Source organism: Anser brachyrhynchus (assembly GCF_964034855.1).
Source record: "Anser brachyrhynchus genome assembly, chromosome: 3".
In the NCBI taxonomy this organism is placed as follows: Eukaryota; Metazoa; Chordata; class Aves; order Anseriformes; family Anatidae; genus Anser; species Anser brachyrhynchus.
Window position 1 is genome coordinate 31,989,496 of NC_137696.1, and position 17,932 is coordinate 32,007,427.

The 17,932-nt window shown below is 42.4% G+C and overlaps 2 protein-coding genes across 11 annotated transcripts in view; one reads left to right on the plus strand and one right to left on the minus strand.

Annotated features, from left to right (window-relative positions):
• Positions 1 to 6,895, minus strand: part of THADA (THADA armadillo repeat containing) — a 166,320-nt gene extending 159,425 nt beyond the window's left edge. Inside the window, exons 1-7 of one of the 2 annotated variants that reach the window (XM_080586672.1) lie at positions 5,769 to 6,895; positions 4,791 to 4,886; positions 3,566 to 3,660; positions 3,012 to 3,142; positions 1,252 to 1,400; positions 1,015 to 1,047; positions 79 to 127 (exon numbers count right to left, since the gene is read on the minus strand). In XM_080586672.1, the coding sequence (XP_080442798.1) occupies positions 79 to 127; positions 1,015 to 1,047; positions 1,252 to 1,400; positions 3,012 to 3,142; positions 3,566 to 3,660; positions 4,791 to 4,866 (533 nt within the window). In that variant the 5' untranslated portion in view covers positions 4,867 to 4,886; positions 5,769 to 6,895. Of the gene's footprint in view, positions 1 to 78; positions 128 to 1,014; positions 1,048 to 1,251; positions 1,401 to 3,011; positions 3,143 to 3,565; positions 3,661 to 4,790; positions 4,887 to 5,318; positions 5,725 to 5,768 lie in introns of those variants that run through there. The other variant, XM_080586673.1, reaches the window with a different exon arrangement.
• Positions 6,896 to 6,934: 39 nt separating this feature from the next.
• PLEKHH2 (pleckstrin homology, MyTH4 and FERM domain containing H2) overlaps positions 6,935 to 17,932 on the plus strand; it is a 63,453-nt gene continuing 52,455 nt past the window's right edge. For 6 of the 9 annotated variants that reach the window (XR_013949126.1, XR_013949127.1, XM_080586674.1 and 3 more), the window contains exons 1-2: positions 10,961 to 11,109; positions 15,318 to 15,447. Coding sequence is in view for 6 of the 9 variants with exons in the window: in XM_080586674.1 (XP_080442800.1) it covers positions 11,039 to 11,109; positions 15,318 to 15,447 (201 nt within the window). In the remaining 3 variants the exon portion in view is untranslated. Of the gene's footprint in view, positions 7,848 to 10,960; positions 11,110 to 14,325; positions 15,090 to 15,313; positions 15,448 to 17,932 lie in introns of those variants that run through there. The other 3 variants (XM_080586678.1, XM_080586679.1, XM_080586680.1) reach the window with 3 other exon arrangements.

The following is a 17,932-nucleotide window of genomic DNA, read 5'->3' on the forward strand; positions in this document are numbered from 1 at the left end:
AGTGATAGTCCATATTAAATTATCTTGCAAGAATGAAATGAAAACAGATAAAATACAGCTTATATTGATTTCACTTGCCTGTTTTCTTCCTGTATGTCAAGTAGCGACTTTTGCAGGAACTGAAGAACTAGTGGAAATAATTATGTTATGAATTTATTTAAAAGAGAAGTGGAACAGAAAAATCCCAGCCATTACACATACACATCACACACAGATGCAACAAAAAGTTATCTCTATAGCAGTGTTTCTTCCACTCCATAAAGAATTTAAGCAGAAAATTCAGTGCAGACCCAAAGAAGCAATGCTGGAACAAAATCTCACACTGTTTTGTAACAACCTGGTACAAAATAAGAGTTTCCGACACACTTGCTCTAATCCTGTGAGGCATCCAGAATTCTGGCTCCTCGATGAAAAGCTGAAATTACCAAGAGCTCAAGACATAGCAGCAATAAAAGGTCCACAAAAAGCTGTGAACATTATTTGCATGCTGAGGGCACAGCAGGTCACGTTATCCCATAGTTTCCAGACAGATGCAGTAAGTGACTCTGAATCGCTGAGGTTCAATAATAAATGGTTTTACCAGCAGATCAAACTTCTGACAAATTACTACCAAACACAATTCTTGCCACAGCAGACCAGGGCCTGCTGTATGAAGACTGGATGTTAACAGCTCACTGTTACCATACTCAACTTCATCATGAGGGACAGAACAGAGATTACTTCACGTAAAGTAGCACTGACTCTGATAGTCCTTTAAGATCACTCATTGGTACCCTCAGATTTGTATCTGGGGATGCTCAGTAAATCAAGATTGATTCCTGGAAATTAGAGGTACAAACCAAGGAAAAACCCTTGACAAAAAAAAAAGTACCACATGAAGAAGGTCCTAGTCATTAAAAATGTATTATAATGAAATCAGATCTGACAGATCTTTGTGCCTACCACGCATTACTTCTTCACACACAACCTTCCCCCGATAATCTAAAGTAAAATTTAATATAAACATAACTTTACCTTCTTCAAACAGGTTCTTAATACTTGCTTTACCTAGAGGAAAGAAAATACATTTTAAATAGTGACTATTGAATGTGAATACTGACTGTGAATGTGAATGACTATTGAAAGTGAATACTAGCCAAAAAAAGCTTTTTTTACATAGAGATGTGAACATCATTATTAGGTTCTGCACCAAGATGCAAAACAATGCTGAGCATGTTAGAACAGAAGACAATATATTCGACTTCATCATACCTAAGCTGAAGTCCTCCATACAAGAAGCAAGGTTGTCCAGTACTTTTCTGTACAAATATATATCCGTGGTTTTCAGTTCTTCCCTAAGGCAGCGTACAAAGCTTTGAACACCTAACGGCATCAACTGTTCAGGAAGACCATTTAGCGAACTACAACAGTAAGAAACGGCACGATCAGTTACAACACACTGAGGTGTGTGAAATACCACTCAACTTAAAGTCAGTGTCAGCTAAAGCGCCCGTAATAGACAGGTTGCTTCCCGTATTAGCCCTCTCCCCACACTTCATGCAAATGCAAGGATGCATTATATCTATCAGATTATACAACTGCAGCCTATAACACTTAAAAAAAAAAAAAAGGGCAAAAAGTAAAAATTTTCAGTAACTGACAGCATGGTTATTACTGTTCCCCTTTTGGTTTCACAGTCATAAAACTACATCTCTAGTCTTCAAGTCTTCAGAGTATGCAGGAGAAAGTTCTAAGAATGTCCAGACATGACTTTCTGTATCTGTTCTGGAATATAGGAAGGACATTAAACCTCCTTAGTTTTTTCTTACCAAAAAACATTTTTCAAGATTTCCTTCTGAAATAATTTCAGTGAGTTAATTCAGCAAAAAATGAAAGGAGAGTTTGGTCTTGTATCTTTAATGCAATGTCTACACAAGGTTTAGATTACTCCTGCAAGTGAAATGTAAATTAACCTCCGTTCTAACACTATATTGATTCCTAAAGCAAGAGTCCAAAATTTCTGTAGCATCATGATATAAATGAATACACTGGGGATAGATAATAACAAAGTTGAGTCTAGATGTACAGAAATTTTACAGCCTCCTAAGAATACTTGTATTTCCTGTGCATAATTTCTCTTCTCCATTTTATCTACTTGTATTCCTAGGAACTCCTTAACATTTCAGCCTACCCTTACTTAAAAACGAAGAAAGCTTAGCTGTAGCCACATACCTAACAACTTATGGGCTTGTTCTCTGCTCAGCCCACTTCAGACTTTGAAGTGACATTTCTAAAAGAGGCATGTATATGAGCTTAGATAAAAAGGGTCACAACAGGTGAAAACAGCAATACGAAAAGATTCATGCAGCTACCACTAGCATTACCACTAGTATTACTAGCACTACCACGGCATACCACTAGCATTCAACAGCATCTATCAAACATATTTTGTTTTAAAGTAAATGTGGTCTAACTTTGAAGCAACAAAAACCTGTTAAAGCAGTGTGAAGCCCTGGCATTAAATGAAATATTGGATGGAAGCCCTGGAGGTCTGTTGAACGATAAATGTTTTTGTGCACAGAAATGAAGGCAGTTAAGCAATGGATCTTAAAATATTAAGGCTGTCATAAATTAGCTAAAGAAATACAATAATAATTTTGCAACAGAAAACTCTTATTACAACAGAAATAGGTATGGGAAAACACTCTTTAGTCATGATTCCACTGAACCACCTTCTCTTTACATTGTCAAAGTGGAGTGTTTTTCTTTTTATACAGATGCATTTTAAATTTCTACTCTATTGGATTTTAAAATTCAGTGCTAATTATACACAAATTGTCTTTCAAGTAATGAAAGAGATCAAAATAATGCTTCACTTTGAAGCTATTTATCCAATGATACATTGGATTATTTATATTAGTACCACAAATTTTCAGTAATTACAGCAATTTGCAGTGCATGAGAAGCTACTGACTTCAACGTAACAAGAGCATTTAAATAAAACAAACCACGTTCACTATCCAATTCTTTACCTTGCTAATACTTTTTTCAAGGGATTCTTCACACCCAGTGAAAAGTATGTCTCTCCCAAGATATCCAAACAAGCTTTAACCATGGGATCACATGCAGAGTTTTGATCCATCATCTTCACCAAAGGCATGATCTGTAATCAACAGAACACTTGATCAATAAAACAAACTACGTACATGCCCTTGTAATTAATGGAGGTGTAATTCCCTCTCATTCAAGTATACGGTGCAAAAACTGTCCCCACTTTACCATATCCTGTTGAGATTAAGTTGTTGAATAAGCTCCAGGAAAACCTCTGCTAGTAAAAATACATAAATACAAAACTAATAATTTGGTATCGCTTGCCTTCCATTATTCTCAGTAACCACAGCCTTTGCTAATTTAAGTACTAGAACTACACTCCTACCTAGCACCTGCAGGAGTAACAACTTCATTTTACCTCCTTCCAGGAACGTTTAAAACATTACAGAGTTTATTTTACAGCTGCATTTCCCATTAACAGTGTGTATTACACTGTCAGTTTCAAGACAGCACACTAACACCAGTGAAACCTTACTTGTTTAATACACTGGATTTGCTGGATGCCATTGTTCAGCTGTCCACAGTGCAGAAGCAGAGATGCCAGATTTTGTTCTTCAGCCTTTGAAAACTCTACATTTGGGAGGAGAGTATTTTTTTTAGAAAGGAATTACAATAAACAGCATAAAGAATACATTATTTATAATAAAATATCACTGCTTAATTATTAACTTTTTTGCCATTCCAGTAAACCTACTGGTGCCATATCCTTTAAGTCACCTTAACAACACCTTAGCACCAATTTTTTCACAGTCCTGTGCACTGTGCACCTGCTCTGCCTTCACTGCATCCTCCCTCCAGACATCAGTAAGATTTCTCCCTGAGCCTTCTCTTCTCAGGGCTGGGCAGCTCCAGCTCTCAGCTTTTCCTCTGAGGAGAGATGCTCCAGTCTCCTCATCATCTTCATGGCTTTTGCAGACTCTCTCCATTATGTCCACATCTCTCTTGTACTGGGGAGCCCAGAATTGGACACGATACTTCAGGTGTGGCCTCACGAGTGCTGAGCAGAGGGGAATGATCACCTCGCTTAACCTGCTGGCAGCATTCCTCATGCACCCCAGGACACCGTTAATCTTTGTGTCAAGGGCACACTGCTGTCTCACGTTCAACTTGGTGTCTTCCAGGACCTCCAGGGACTTCTTTTTAAAGATGCTTTTAGCTGGGTGACCCCCAGCACATACTGGTGCCTGGCGTTGCTCCTCACCAGGTACAGAACTCTGCACTTCTTGCTGAACTGCACAAGGCTCCTGTCAGCCCATTTCTCCAGCCTGTCAAGGTCGCTCTGGACAGCCCCTTTCCCTCCTAGCCACAACCATTCCATGAGTCTTTGAAATTCTGTATTATCCCCCATATTAAGGCTAGTACTTCAGGCAGCCGTGAATTACAGGCCTGCAAGCGGGACCACAAGTAGGATCCTCTAACACCTTCACACCAATGTTAAGACAAGGCAAAGAGCTTTTCAAAGCAAAGATGCAGTGATCCAAAAAGATTCTTTAAACTCTGCCACAATAAGAAGTCATTGTCATCACATTAAAAAAGGCAAAAAACAGTAACCAAAAAAACCACCCAAAGCAAAAAACACCGCAAATAAAACAATTTAAAAAAAAAAAAAGATCAATTTCAGTAGCTACTCAAATGGGTTCTAACAGAAATAGAAATTGCACGATATTAGTTCAAGAAAAACAAATAAACAAAAAACTTACTCTGAAGTTTTTCAAGCTGTCGGTGATCAAAAAAGAATGCATCAACCTGAACTTCTTTCTTCTTCTTTAAAACCATTTTAGCTGATGAAGAGACACCTGTTAAAAAAAACACACACCACCTTGTTTTAAAAGCGTAACTACGAACACTTCCTATAATGGCCTTTTTGCTGCCCTAAAATATTGTTTATTGTATTATTTGTACAATTTCTTTTGCAAGATCATAGCTCTCTACTCTTTCATAATCATCAACCATTTTAAGCATGTCCATAATCTGTCCAAAATCTGCTGAGACTTCGTAGCACAAAGAGAACAATTGAGAAAAGATTTCAAGATTTGTTGGATAAACCTCAAACTGTCACACTGGAGTCTTTACTGCACTTGTTATGTAGTCTGCAACATATCCCTTGATCAGAGCCTGAAAGTATCATGCAGACATGGGAATTACACCACAGAACTCCTGTTGCTGTTTTAGTTTACTTGATGTAGTGTTTAAAGCTCGTTTAAGACGTAATGTGAAGCTAGGACTACCTAGTGAACCACTGTTTTATTCCTGAAGACATCAACCTGTGCTTCCTCTGCCACAACGGATGTTACAAAGAGGAAGTTATCCTCTTTAAGGCAGTGGAAATTTCACGTGCGCTGCTGTTTCCCTGCCTTACGAGCCCATTCCCACAGAGTAGCTGAGGCTGGCGGGGCCCTCCGGGGCTCCCTGCTCCTGCGGGGCCACCCGCTGCAGGGTGCCCCGCGCCCCGGCGGCTCCCACATGGAGCCACCGCAGCCCCTGGGGGCAACCTGCCGCCGAGGGAAGGGACCACCGCCTCACACACCCCGCCTCCGGCCGCGGGGGCCGCCCCGCAGCACCGCGGCCCGGCGACGGGCGGGGAGAGGCCGCGGCCCCGCCACCATGGAGGCCGCGCGGGCGGCGGAGGGGGGGGTGGACGGGGAGGAAGCAAAATGGCGGCCATCGCCAGCCCTTACCCTGAGGGGAGAGGCTCGGCCCGGGGCGCCGCTCCCCGGCCCGGTCCCTGCTGCCCCGCCTGCGCCGGGTAAGGCCGAGCCGGGCTGAGTCGAGCCGGGCTTTCCCCGCCCCGGAGCCCGGCCCTCGGCACCGCCTCCAGCCCCGGCGCTGAGGGGACGGAGCTGTAACCTCACGGTTCGCGTGGCGCCCACGCGGGCACCTTCCCCTTGATGGCAGGGAGAGGGATACGAGCGGTTCCTCGTAGCCAGGGGCAGGGTGGTTTTAGGCCTCAGCAGCCGGGTCGTGCCTCCGAGTCCCGGGGCGTAATGCCAGCAAGAAGCGTGCAGCCGGCACGCAGCGAGGCATCAAGCGGGGACTCTCCTTGGCTTTGTGTCTGGCGAGGGGGAAACCCCACACAGGGTGGAAAGCGCTGCTGGACAAGCGGCTGTGGTAAAGCGCCTGATCAGCTAGTAGTCACGGTGCCATTGAGATTACACAGCAACAGCATTTAGGTAAGGAAAAGAGGGAAAAACATAAACATTTCTTGCCACTCCACTTTCACCCAACGGCAATTTTCTTTCAGCCCAGAGTACCTCAAGTCAATGAGACTCGGTTCATGACTTTCAACAAACTTCTGCATAACTTAATACTGACATTTTGTACTGCTGTCTGACTTGAGACATACATATAGCCAGAGGAACCGAGGAAAGGTTTCGCCATATCCACACACATGGGAAATACTTTTGAGTTTTTCCCTGCTGGCTGGTTGATTTCCCCTCTGCTCTGTGTGTGGCAGCTTGTAGCAAGCTGACACCACCGCTGGCACCGTGCCTTGCAGGGGCGTGCTGGGCTACCTCCAGCTTGGAGAGAGGCTGAATGCTGATATATATGATTTAGCTTCCCAGATAAATCAAACTGATGCATCCTGATTTAGGGTAAGGTAAGTAACATCTAGAGCCAGCTGAACTAAGTCTTCAGCTCCTTATGCTCCGTTCAATACCGGCACATGCTACATTTAATTGAATCTTCTACCTTTGTGCAGGCTTATTTCAGGGAAACTGTTTCTAGGGTTCCAGCTCAGTGTATCCTAGCTCACTTTCTGTCCCACTAGGAAAAACTGACCAGCAGCTTCCTGCTTACCAAAACAGCTTTCCTTTTTTTTTTTTTTTTTTTTTTTCTGTTCAAGGAAGCATTCAATTCCAGGGAGCTGTCACGTAAGACTCGAAGAACGCGCACTTTTGTAGTGCAATGCAAAGCAGCAGCATCTCAAGAAATCTCAAGACTCACACACTTGCTCTGGTCCCCAAGAGCACCAAGTTTCCAGTAGCCAAAAATCACTTACTTAGAACTAGCTCACGTACTATAACACAACACCACACCATATAACATGGATGTTTTACAGCTCCAAACGTGCCTTTATGACTGAGCAGCTTGCCCAGCATGGGTTATCAGCCTTAACTACCTTGAAAAGGTGTCACTCTGTGTTCATAACTTCTATTTCTGCTGGTAAGGAGCAACAGACCTTTGAATTACTGGTGTCTGTGCTCTGCTACGCATCAAATGAATGAAACAAGCAGACGGGACATCCAAAATGAAATGAAGTATTTAAACCATGGAGTTCATTGCCCTGGGACACTCTGGTTCTTGAAAAATTACATTTGTTCAAAAACAGCTGGGCTACATCATAGAAGGAAGAAAATAAATCCAGCAAAAGTTTCAAAACAAAACTTCTGGCTTACAAAGTCTCTGAACCACAAGGCAACTGGAGACAGGGACAACGTGCTTGGAAAATGCCTCTTCACTTCCTCAGGCAATGGCTGGCGCAACAGCCAAGAGACTGGGCACCAAGTTGGGCAGCCCTCGGCGCCAAGCTGGCATGGCTGTTTTTGCTGTGATGGCTGAGCCAGTCTCTGCAATTCATCAGATGTTTTTTCTAAGTGTTGGATTTATGTTTACAAACTTTACAGTTGAGACGAATCCGTATCTACCGGTGAAAAATCCTCTCAAAGGAAATATTCTAACCCACACTGCTGGAAACCTGAATTTTGAAGTTGAAAGTTTTAGTCTTCTGGAGCTAAAGGTCTGCATGCCTATATCCGGTAAGTAGAATACTTTAAGCCTATAATAATATTAAATAATAATATACAAGTCTATTAAGAATTGTTACTACTAATAATATTCATAATAATAAATATAAGTATATCGATAATAATACTTAGTAGTAGTAGTTATATTAATAATAATAATATATAAGCCTATTTCCGAGAGAGATGATGAAGTTACTTTGAAACTTGCACCGAAATCTGCTGTTTAGTGCAATATAGCATTTTACCACTCTGTGGCGCCAAACAATTAAAAAGAGGTTGTGCTTTTAAACGAAAACCATAGCCCTTCCTAAAAGCTGTATTTTTCTTAGTAGAAAAAGCCTTCGCTAGTAAATAGATTCTTCCATTCAAAAGTACCCAAGCACAAACACTACAGGCCATTATTTAAGATGCCATTTTCCTACCAGTGAAAGACAAGCTGTAGCCTTCCAATAACAGTTAAAGATATGTCATGGTGATAACATAAGTTGAACAGGAATTATCCTTCTCCGTTCCCCTTCCCCACTTAAACAAAACCTTTTAATCTGCTTTTTGAAAGACCATCTGATACCTTTTAATTAATTCTAACAGTAACTGAAGATCATCTATTCCTTCCTTTATATCACAGTTTTGTGTTACAACTAGTATATATGGTGTTATGGGAACTTTCTTTTCATTGAAAAGTCTAAAATACATCATCCTTTTAAAGAATCCAGATAGAAATGACACAGAAGATGATGTCTGATCTGAGGTTTTGGAATTGCAAGATGTTTTTTGGAATACATTTTCCAATTGTAGATATAAACACCTTAGCCTCAAATGGTTGCAATGCTTATCTATGTGGTACAGAGAAGCAGAAGAAGCCTCATCTGTCATGGCAGGTTCATAAGGCTCTGATCCAGTGTGTCAGAACCATGTTCTGTGTAGTCATGGAAGTCTAATAAACCCCCAAATTTTACTTCCCATTTGCAGGTTTGATAACAACTTGATAATCTCCGACATGGAGCTAGTGATGTTCTTTGGGTTAGTTTCTACACTCTGGACCAGATGTTTTGCAATACAGGGTTCACAATATTTCAAAATAAATGTGATATTCTTGTTCAGTGAGACAAACAGAAACTTTGAAGTTACCTTTTTGCATTAGGTCAAATTGCAGAGATAGAAGCAGTGCAACATACACTTCTTCAGTCTGCATATGTTATTTTAGAGAGGCTTGCATTTCATTGTGTTTTGTATTTACTTTGGTCTACTTTTGCAGTGAGTCAGCTAACAGAGGTGGTTGTTGCAAGGTGCAAATCTCTGCTCGTGTAGTTTGCTTCTACAACATACTGCGTAGCACTGATTTATTTTGCATTTTCTGTACATACTTGCAAGACTGTGCCTCTGATTTATTATTGCTTCTATGTAACATCCACTAGTGACAACACCAATGAGAAACACCTCTCCATGAGACTGCACTTGTGCGCACAATAGTTTTCTATGCTTATTTCACGCCTTTAAGATTTATTCCCACCTTCTAATTACAAAACAAAATTTTATTTTGTTCTGTGCATCTCAGCTGGTCTACTTGTAATTTCATTCCCTTCAGTAACTGACCTTGGATTCTAGACATATCGGCATTACCTGTCAGGGCAGTTCAAAGAAAATCTTCAGCATCCCTACTCCTTCCAGACTATTTTTCTCATGCCTCTTTACCTGTCAGTACCGAGGGCTGCACGGCTGCAGAGCATTATTAGTACTATTATCTGAGGCAAAGAAAATGTCAATCGACAAAACAACCTGAAAGAAACACTCACGGAGCGAACAGGCTTTGCTCTCCCTCTTGCGGTCCAAGCCTGCCATTCCCACAGGCTGCGGTCTGCTTTGGCTCCACGCATCCCAAATTCAAACGCTCTCCACAGCGTTGTGTCTATCGGCAGAGGATGGCTGAAAGCAAACAACACAGACAAAGTTTGCATTCAACACCAACACTAAATCCTTTTGTACAGAGATGGTTAGGAGCAGAAGGATAATTTTTATTCTTTTGGTGAAATATTTTCACGTGGAAAAATAGCATTTGTTTTCAGTTCATTTGTTTTCAATGTGGCTTTTCAAGGCACATCATAAAGAAGACATTAGGTAAAAAATAGTTCATTTCTTACTATTCCAGCAATGATATTTTCAATATGTTTTTCAGTGGCAAGTGTTTCAAAAACACATGAGGCACTTAGGAAAGTACCAGCATATGAATCAGATTCAGTGAAGTTCTTTGGCTACTTTAAAGTCACTGCAAGTGAGTGGAAAACTGGAAGCTGTCCCGAACTGAATAGGAAAAAATGAAATTGTGTGGATGATCAGACAGGAACATTTGAGCTTTCAAGGCCCTTTTTTTTTTTTTTTTTTTATCACAAAACCACACACTTTCACTGACTGATCATCGTGACAGAGCAGCTTACACAAAAAGACCACCTCACTGTACACACTGCCTGTATGAGGAGACGAACACAGTGGTGGAGTGCAGTTGCTTTGTGCTCCTGAACCTGTAGACCATTTTGTCTCTCTAGATCCCAATCCAACCAAAAGATAATCCCTACATCTCCACCCAGACCAATAGGTGTACGAAGATGTCTGTATGTGTCAGACAAGGAACATCACTTTCTCCGAACACTTTTCAATCCTGCAGGTAGCCTTTAGCACAGACTTTGGGTCGCTGGGCACCAAGATGCATTCATTGCCCTTCCAGCCAAGGGGCCGAAGCGCCTGCTGCTAACAGACTCCCAGAACGGCCGGGGCTGGCAGGGACCTCTCAAGATCGCCCAGCACAACCCCCTGCCGAGCAGGATCGCCCAGAGCACACTGCGCAGGACGGCATCCAGGCGGGTTTTGAATACCTCCAGAGAAGGAGACCCCACAACCTCTCTGGGCAGCCTGTCCCAGCGCTCTGTCACCTCACAGTACAGAAGTGCCCCCTCATATTGCGCCGGAACCTCCTCGGCTTCAGTTTGTGCCCGGTGCCTCTCGTCCCCGGTGCCCGCCCGGGACACGCCGCCCTCCAGACCCCCGCCCCCGCTGCCCCTTCAGCGCCCCTTCCCCGCCCGGAGCCGCCGGGCTCCCCCCGCCGGGCTCCCCCCGCCGCTCAGGCCCCGCCCGGGCTCCCCGCCGGGGACGGCCCCGGCTCCTCAGTGGCCGCGGCGGCCGTCGCTCAGGCGGTCTGCCTGGCCGCGGGGATGGTGGGGCGGGCAGCCGGCGGCGCCCACAGCCCGGACGGCGCCCGGCGAGGCGAGGCGAGGCCGGCCAGGTGGGAGCTCGCTTCTCCGGCCCCTTCCCCCCCCCTCCCTGGGCGGCCGGGCGGGCACCGGGGCGGGGGGCGCGGAGCCCGCGGGCAGCTCCGGGGGGCGGCGGGGGGTGGCGTCGTGTGAGGGCATGGCGGGGGGTGACGTCATATCAGGACATGGCGGGGGGTGACGACATGGTGTGGGGGGGTGACGTTGTGTGAGGTCATGGTTGTGGGTGACAGCCCGTGAGGTCACGGTGTGGAGCCCGTGGGGGCAGCGGGCTGTAGGGTGGCGGGAGGAGGGTGCTGGAGGTCCCTGCTCGTGTGGGGCGGCCGGCAGAGCGAGCCCCCTGAAAAGGGGAAAGTGGGAAGAACGCAGCTTCCCGTTGCACTTAATAAAACCCAGTATTTTTAAAAAGCCCTCCTCATCCAGCCTTCCAAGTCTCATCCAAAAGTTGCTCCTTGCCGTCATGCCGTGATCTCTCAAAATTGCAGCCACCGAAATGGTGACACGAGGTGGTTTTGCGTGGCGCAGTGACAGTGACCACGTACATCCAAGGGTGCTCCATGGGCCGCGCCGCCTGGCCACCCCCCTGAGCCCCGCAATGAGGGGATCAGAAGGGCCAGAGCGGGGTCCCGCAGCTGGCACACTCCTTCAGGGGGACTGGCCCCACAGCATCGAGCAAGCAGCAGGAGAACCTGTCCTAAATCGGGGTTTGGAGGCCGTTTTCCATAGCTTAGGGTACGGTTCGTCTGGGCACGGAATTATGCAAAATGAGTCGAATGGAAAATAAAGTGCCCAGTGTTTTAGGCGAGTTTTGCCTGGCCAGTGACAAACCTGAAAATGGCTTCTGTGATTCCCGAACAGGTCCACTTTGTGTCTCATCGTTTCCTTTCTCCAGCCCAACCTTTATGGCTCCAAAAATAATTTGGAAGCGCTGCGTTTGGGTGGAAGAAGGGCCTGCAGTTCAGGGCCCTTGGGCTGTAACGCTGTAGGATGGTGCTGCTCATGCTAGGCAAGCCAACAAGTACAGCACAAACCTGCTCCTAGTGAAGCAGGAGGATTTATCAAGCTTTCTCCAGCAGAGAAAGGACGTATAGAGCATACGGACAGAATATGAAATGTTTAGTTAAACACAGTGTTTTGTTAAAAAAAGAGCAAAACACTGACAGGATGATAAGGAATATGTAAATTTTTAACATGCTTCAAAAAGCTGGAACATTGTTCCCTCCTTCCCCCTCAGATGTATTTTGATAATTTCCAAGAAGACAGAAAAAAAATAAAAAAATAAAAAAAAGGAAATTATTTCCATCCCTTTGGGGAGAATGTGACATTCTGGCTTCTCGAAGCCTATGAAGAGGTTTATAAACTTAAAAAATGAAAAAGACAAATTTAATCTTTCCAGACTTGTCAAACTTGTCTCAATTAATTTTTGATGACATAATTAGAACTTACCACTTTAATGTGTGCTTTTTTAGTTTACTTTTCAAAAGATTTTATTTTTAAAGACTGCGAAGAACGGAGGGCTTTGCAGTGGGAACTGGAGCAGGAAGAAGGGGAGGACTCTGTAGGTTAGAGTGCTGATTCAGAGCACTCTATTAAGCCAAAAGAGATGAACTCATTTTTTTTTCCTCCCTTGGGGAATCAAACACGAAACAGGAAGTCATTGATTCAAAGCAAGATCATTCACTCCACAATTGTAAACAGTGTATTATGTGTCTGTAAATATTTCCAGAACCCATTGGCTTTTTGGAAAATATGAAGTAAATTATAAGAATCTCTAACAAACATCCCACAATAAAAAGAGTTATTCTCGAACTTTTTATCTGCAATGTTTATACAGTGGAATATTAATTAGCTTGGACATTGAGAAACTACTTGGCTGAACGCATTGTTCACTGCCAGAAATCCATCTACTCAAATGTTTTGTCTGTTGAAACACAAACATTTTTAGCTCCACCCTGTAATATTGCGCCCTACGAAAAAGCAAAAATTCTTTCCCGACTTTATCCATTTGTGTTTTCACCACCACAAACACTGAAATGTCCTACTGTTAACCAGATGTTGGCTGAGTTCGTCTCTGTCTTACGTAGCTGTGATTAGTCAACAAGGAAGAACACTGTAAAAAAAAGTCCTAAATAGACAATCTAATAGGAAATTGTCACTCCTTATTACTTAGGAGACCAGACCGTCTGCCCAAATCAGTCCATGCTTGAAGCCACTGCTTCCTTTGCAAAGTAGAAGAAGCTGCTGCTTGGAAGTGTCCCGGTGCATGTGGGGACTCTGCACAAGGAGAGGGGATCGGGGATGGGACAAGGGGAGGAACCTGCTTCCCTGACAGTCCTGGGAATCTTCTGGCAAGCTTAACACCGTAGGGGAAATGGTAAAAGACGCCAATCACCTAGAAGGCTTGCAGTTGAAGAAATGCTTGTGTGCTTAAAGTTGAGAATCTGGGTGTTGCAGGATCCATTCAGGAAACTATTTTAATAACATGCTTAAATCTCAGCAGTTCCACAGGGATTCCTGAGCTCCTGAGTAGAGGATTCCTGAATAGGGATGGTTGTAACCTCATGCTTAACAGATTGAACCACAGCCTGAGAGACCAAGAGAAAGAGAGGGTCAGGAGTGGAGCAGCTACCTTCAGGCAAACAATTATGGCAAAAATACTTTCCTCTTTTTACTTCTAACTTAGATATGGAATGAAAGGAATAAAGAAATTAGGGTCTGGGAAAGGAAAGAAAAGTCGTGACAGTTTTTCACCTGTTTAGCTATTGTAAACTTGAGAGTAATCTGAGATGTTGAAAATTCAGGAAAGAACTAAAAAATACTACTGGGTGTATTGCAAAAATAGTTAAGGACTTTTTGGAATCCTACTCGTGACTTTGATTTCTCTTGCGGTGCTTTGCCTTTTTTCTTCTTTTTTTTACTTTTTCTTTTTTTCCTTTTTTTCTTCTGCAGCTGGTGAGCGCTGTGCAGGGGGGACCTGGGGCTCCCTCCTGCGACAGCAGGAGGTGGGGAGAGATGGAGATGCACATTCTGCATCTTGGCTCTTCTGTGCTGGTCTCTTCCATGACGCTGAGTTGTGGCCACGTGCCTGTGTTAGCATCGCCTTGTCCGTGGCATAGGTGACCGACATGCAGCATGGCTGATATTCTTGTGTTTGTTCTGGTCTTTCAGCTGCCTTCCACTGAATGGTGCTTTGCTGTCTGGTTTTTATGTGTGAGATAAATTGAATTCCCATGGGGAATTCAAGCATTATTTCACAGCCAAACCTACGTGTTCGGATCCCTGTAAAGGCCGGGGCCCTCACTCGCAAGGAAATGTCTTGAACTGAGTGATTACATTCAGCCCTCCGCTTACTCTCTATTAAGCTGTCTACAAATAGCTGGAATACAACAGAGCCCAGTCCTTCTGCGTACACGCAGATGATTTTCTTGGCTTCTCAGACTCTAACCATGACGAGCCAGCTCTCATCCTGAATAATTTTTCCAGCAGTGCTTGTCCAAAAGGGCACAGAGCTTAATTTTCAGAAGGCATGAGCAGTTAAATGTAGATAAGAGCACAGGTTTCAGTGAACTTGAAACACAGATGAACCAGGATGTTCTGAGATCTCCTACAGCTGATACAAGGGGATTGTTTTCCCTGGGGGGAGCTATTAGGGGCCATTTGCTCACCTATCTTTACATCTGGAACCATAAGCTCCAGCTTGCATCTCATTAAGGAGACTACATTTTCAAGGCAATCTGATTAAGCATAACAATTTTAAAACACTTTACTGAATCATCTGCCAAACAGTAAACCAGCATAAAACCAAATGTGCTGCTAACTTACGTGTAGTTACACATATATAAGGCATTTTCTTAACAAGAGCTCAGTTCTCCAGAAAGCCTCTCTATGCAGGAAGGGATATACACAGGAACTGAAGGTTAAAATACTTGACTTTTCACTGCTTATGATGAAAAACACATTGCAGACCTGAAATAACTGAAGAAATTAAATTAAGGTACACCTAAATATTATCAGCACAGATTTCAGAAATAACCCCTTTACAATAAGGGCCTTTGTAGGCTCATGTATTTTCTTTCACTAAGTTTTATGGAGTTGTACATGTACTGAAGCTGGGGATATTCTTGAGATTTATATAAAACAGGTTAGTAGTGCATATGTTAGAAGTCAGACATTTAAAACAGATTCAATTTGAGGTATTTTTTTTTCTTCTTCCTTTTTCCAGCATAAATATGGCAGATCTATCAGAGCCAGAAGGTACTGTAAACTGGAAGGAAAGATGTTTAACTCTGGAGTCACAGTTAATGAAATTTCGTCTCCAAGCAAGCAAGATCAGAGAATTATTAGCAGAAAAGGTAGGTCTCATGGTATGAATTTTAATACTGTACAAATGATTTTATTAGATGATGGGGGCTCATCACAGTTCATGATTTAAGACTACTACTACTAAGATATTTTTTTTTCCATGAGGAGAAAAAAGCATTTTAAAACAAAAAAAAATGCAAAACAGATCTGTTTTAATGCTGTAAAAGAATTTCACACAACAGATTTGCTAGCAAAAATGTTTACTTTCAAATGAAAACACCCAGGCTAGTCTCATGCAGAGAAAAATATGTATCCAGTAGTCAAGTTTACGACATTACTTAGGGAAATGTGTTAAGTATTGACAATATTTAAGATCTGATTTAAGACATAAAAACTGCTGGAGAAAAAGATCCAGAAGTATTATTTTCATTAGTATTCCTTATCAAATCATACAGTTCAGCAGACTCATGTATCCTGTAAGACATCTCCAACTGTGGAGAGTCTAGGGACCTTGGAAGTTGAAAAGTATTATATAATTTAATTTGGAGAATATTGTTTAAATATATACTTAATTTTGCAAGAGAGAAACATTTCACGTGACATGTTTAAATACGTGGATCCCAACAGACAACTGCAAATGAACCCAAATTTGAAATACTTAAAAAAAAAAACCAACAACAACAAAAAAAAACACCACTGTTGTATTTACCAGGTTTAACACTTCCAACAGAACAAGGCAATTAAAAATGGAAGGGACAAAACATTTTAGAGAATCTTTGGAACTATGTCATCATTATTACTGACTTCAGTGAATTCCTAGTTAAAAAGTTATTTTGTGGAAACTGCTCTATTTTTCCTTGAGCTAAATTTTCCACCAATTGCTTCCCCCCCAAATAAAATTCATGTCCTTTTATATTATGTTAGAGGGAAGACAATTTTATTTTGAATAGATTTCTACATTTAAGTTAGTGCTTCTCTTTTGTAAACTTATCTGTTCTCACTTTGAAGCCATGCTTGCATTTAGCATCCACACTCAGTCTTCTCTGAATCGTTCCCATTTTACTGTATTTTGGTGGCGACCAGAACTAAACAGTATTCCAGCAGGAAAAATATGTATTGTTCATTTATGAAAAAAAAAAACACACGTGGATGGTGTACACAGTTATGTGCTCTGTTCCTTTCCTAATAATGCTTAAGATTTTGTTTACTTTGCTAAACAAATTGACCATCGTGTACGTTTTCATGGAGGTATCTATAACAATTCCAAGATCTAGTCAAAGTCCTTTGGATTTCTGTGTTATGCTTCATTTGTTTTTATTTTATTGACTGGTCGCTGAAACTTGTAAAGACCTTTTTGTAAGTCTTTCTAGTCAGAAAGATTCCACTATCCTGAATAACAAAATGCCATCAAAAAACCTTGTCGCTGCACTGTGCAGTGCCCATTACAAAATGTGTATGATTGTGCAGACATCATAAGCCATGAAAAAATCTCTGCAGATCTCCCCTGTTAGTCTCCCATCACTGTGTGAAGTAACCAACCCTACTGTCTTTGTTGCTGAGCCAGTTCATGGAGGAACATTCCTTCTTACCCTGTGGCTGTTTGGTTCCTTTAAACGCTTTCCAAAATATGAATTATGTAAACCAGATCTCTCTTATCTGCAGTCTGGGTGATTCCCTCAAAGAACTTCAATAGCTTTGTGACCTAACAGTCCTCTGTAGAAGGGCCACTTTGACTCTTGCCTAGCCTACCACCATTTATCCACATGCCCCCTAATTCTGCTCTTACAGTTTCCACTGAGTTGCCAACTACAGATTACAGATCAATAGGTGGTTCAACTGTCTCATCCAGTTATTGACTGGATATCCTTTGGTCCTGGCAGTTCGTTACTGTTGATTTTATCTGTTCATGCCCTTCTCCCTTCTAAGGAGGTCGAAAACTTAAACTTGAGATGGAAAAAATGGGGAAAAAAATACTTTCTGGATCAGACTTTTTTCATTACGTAGGTCTTTTTATTAAAGTTAGCATTAAAATTTACAACAATGTAAAATTTTTGTGTAATAATATTGAGTTCTGTTGGCATTAAATTTTTAGAGTTAATACTCCAAATATCTTTGCCCTGGCGTGACCAAAGATATTGCTGTTAGAAATCACTGTAATTGAAAACTCTATTTTTTTTTTACCTAATGGTAAATTCTTATTGAACAGTTATTGCAGAGTATAGGGTTTTGAAAGAATGTCCAGTTGCACAAATGCCATCCTTTGATATCTCATCTTAAAAAGAAAAGGGAAAACTTATTGTGTCCTGCATTCCAGTTAGCAAGACCCAGTCATGTCCATCAGTCTTGGAGGAGAACATCCATCAGAGTATAATGCCCTCTGTCATAACACTCAACAGATTATTGGCTGCTTACACAGTCAGGGCTGTTAGGTGTCATATATATGTCTTCTGCCACTTTACCCCATTTAGATCACTACTGTTTGGGATGGAATTCAAGTGGCAAAACACTAGACATGACTTTCCTAGGGACTTTCCA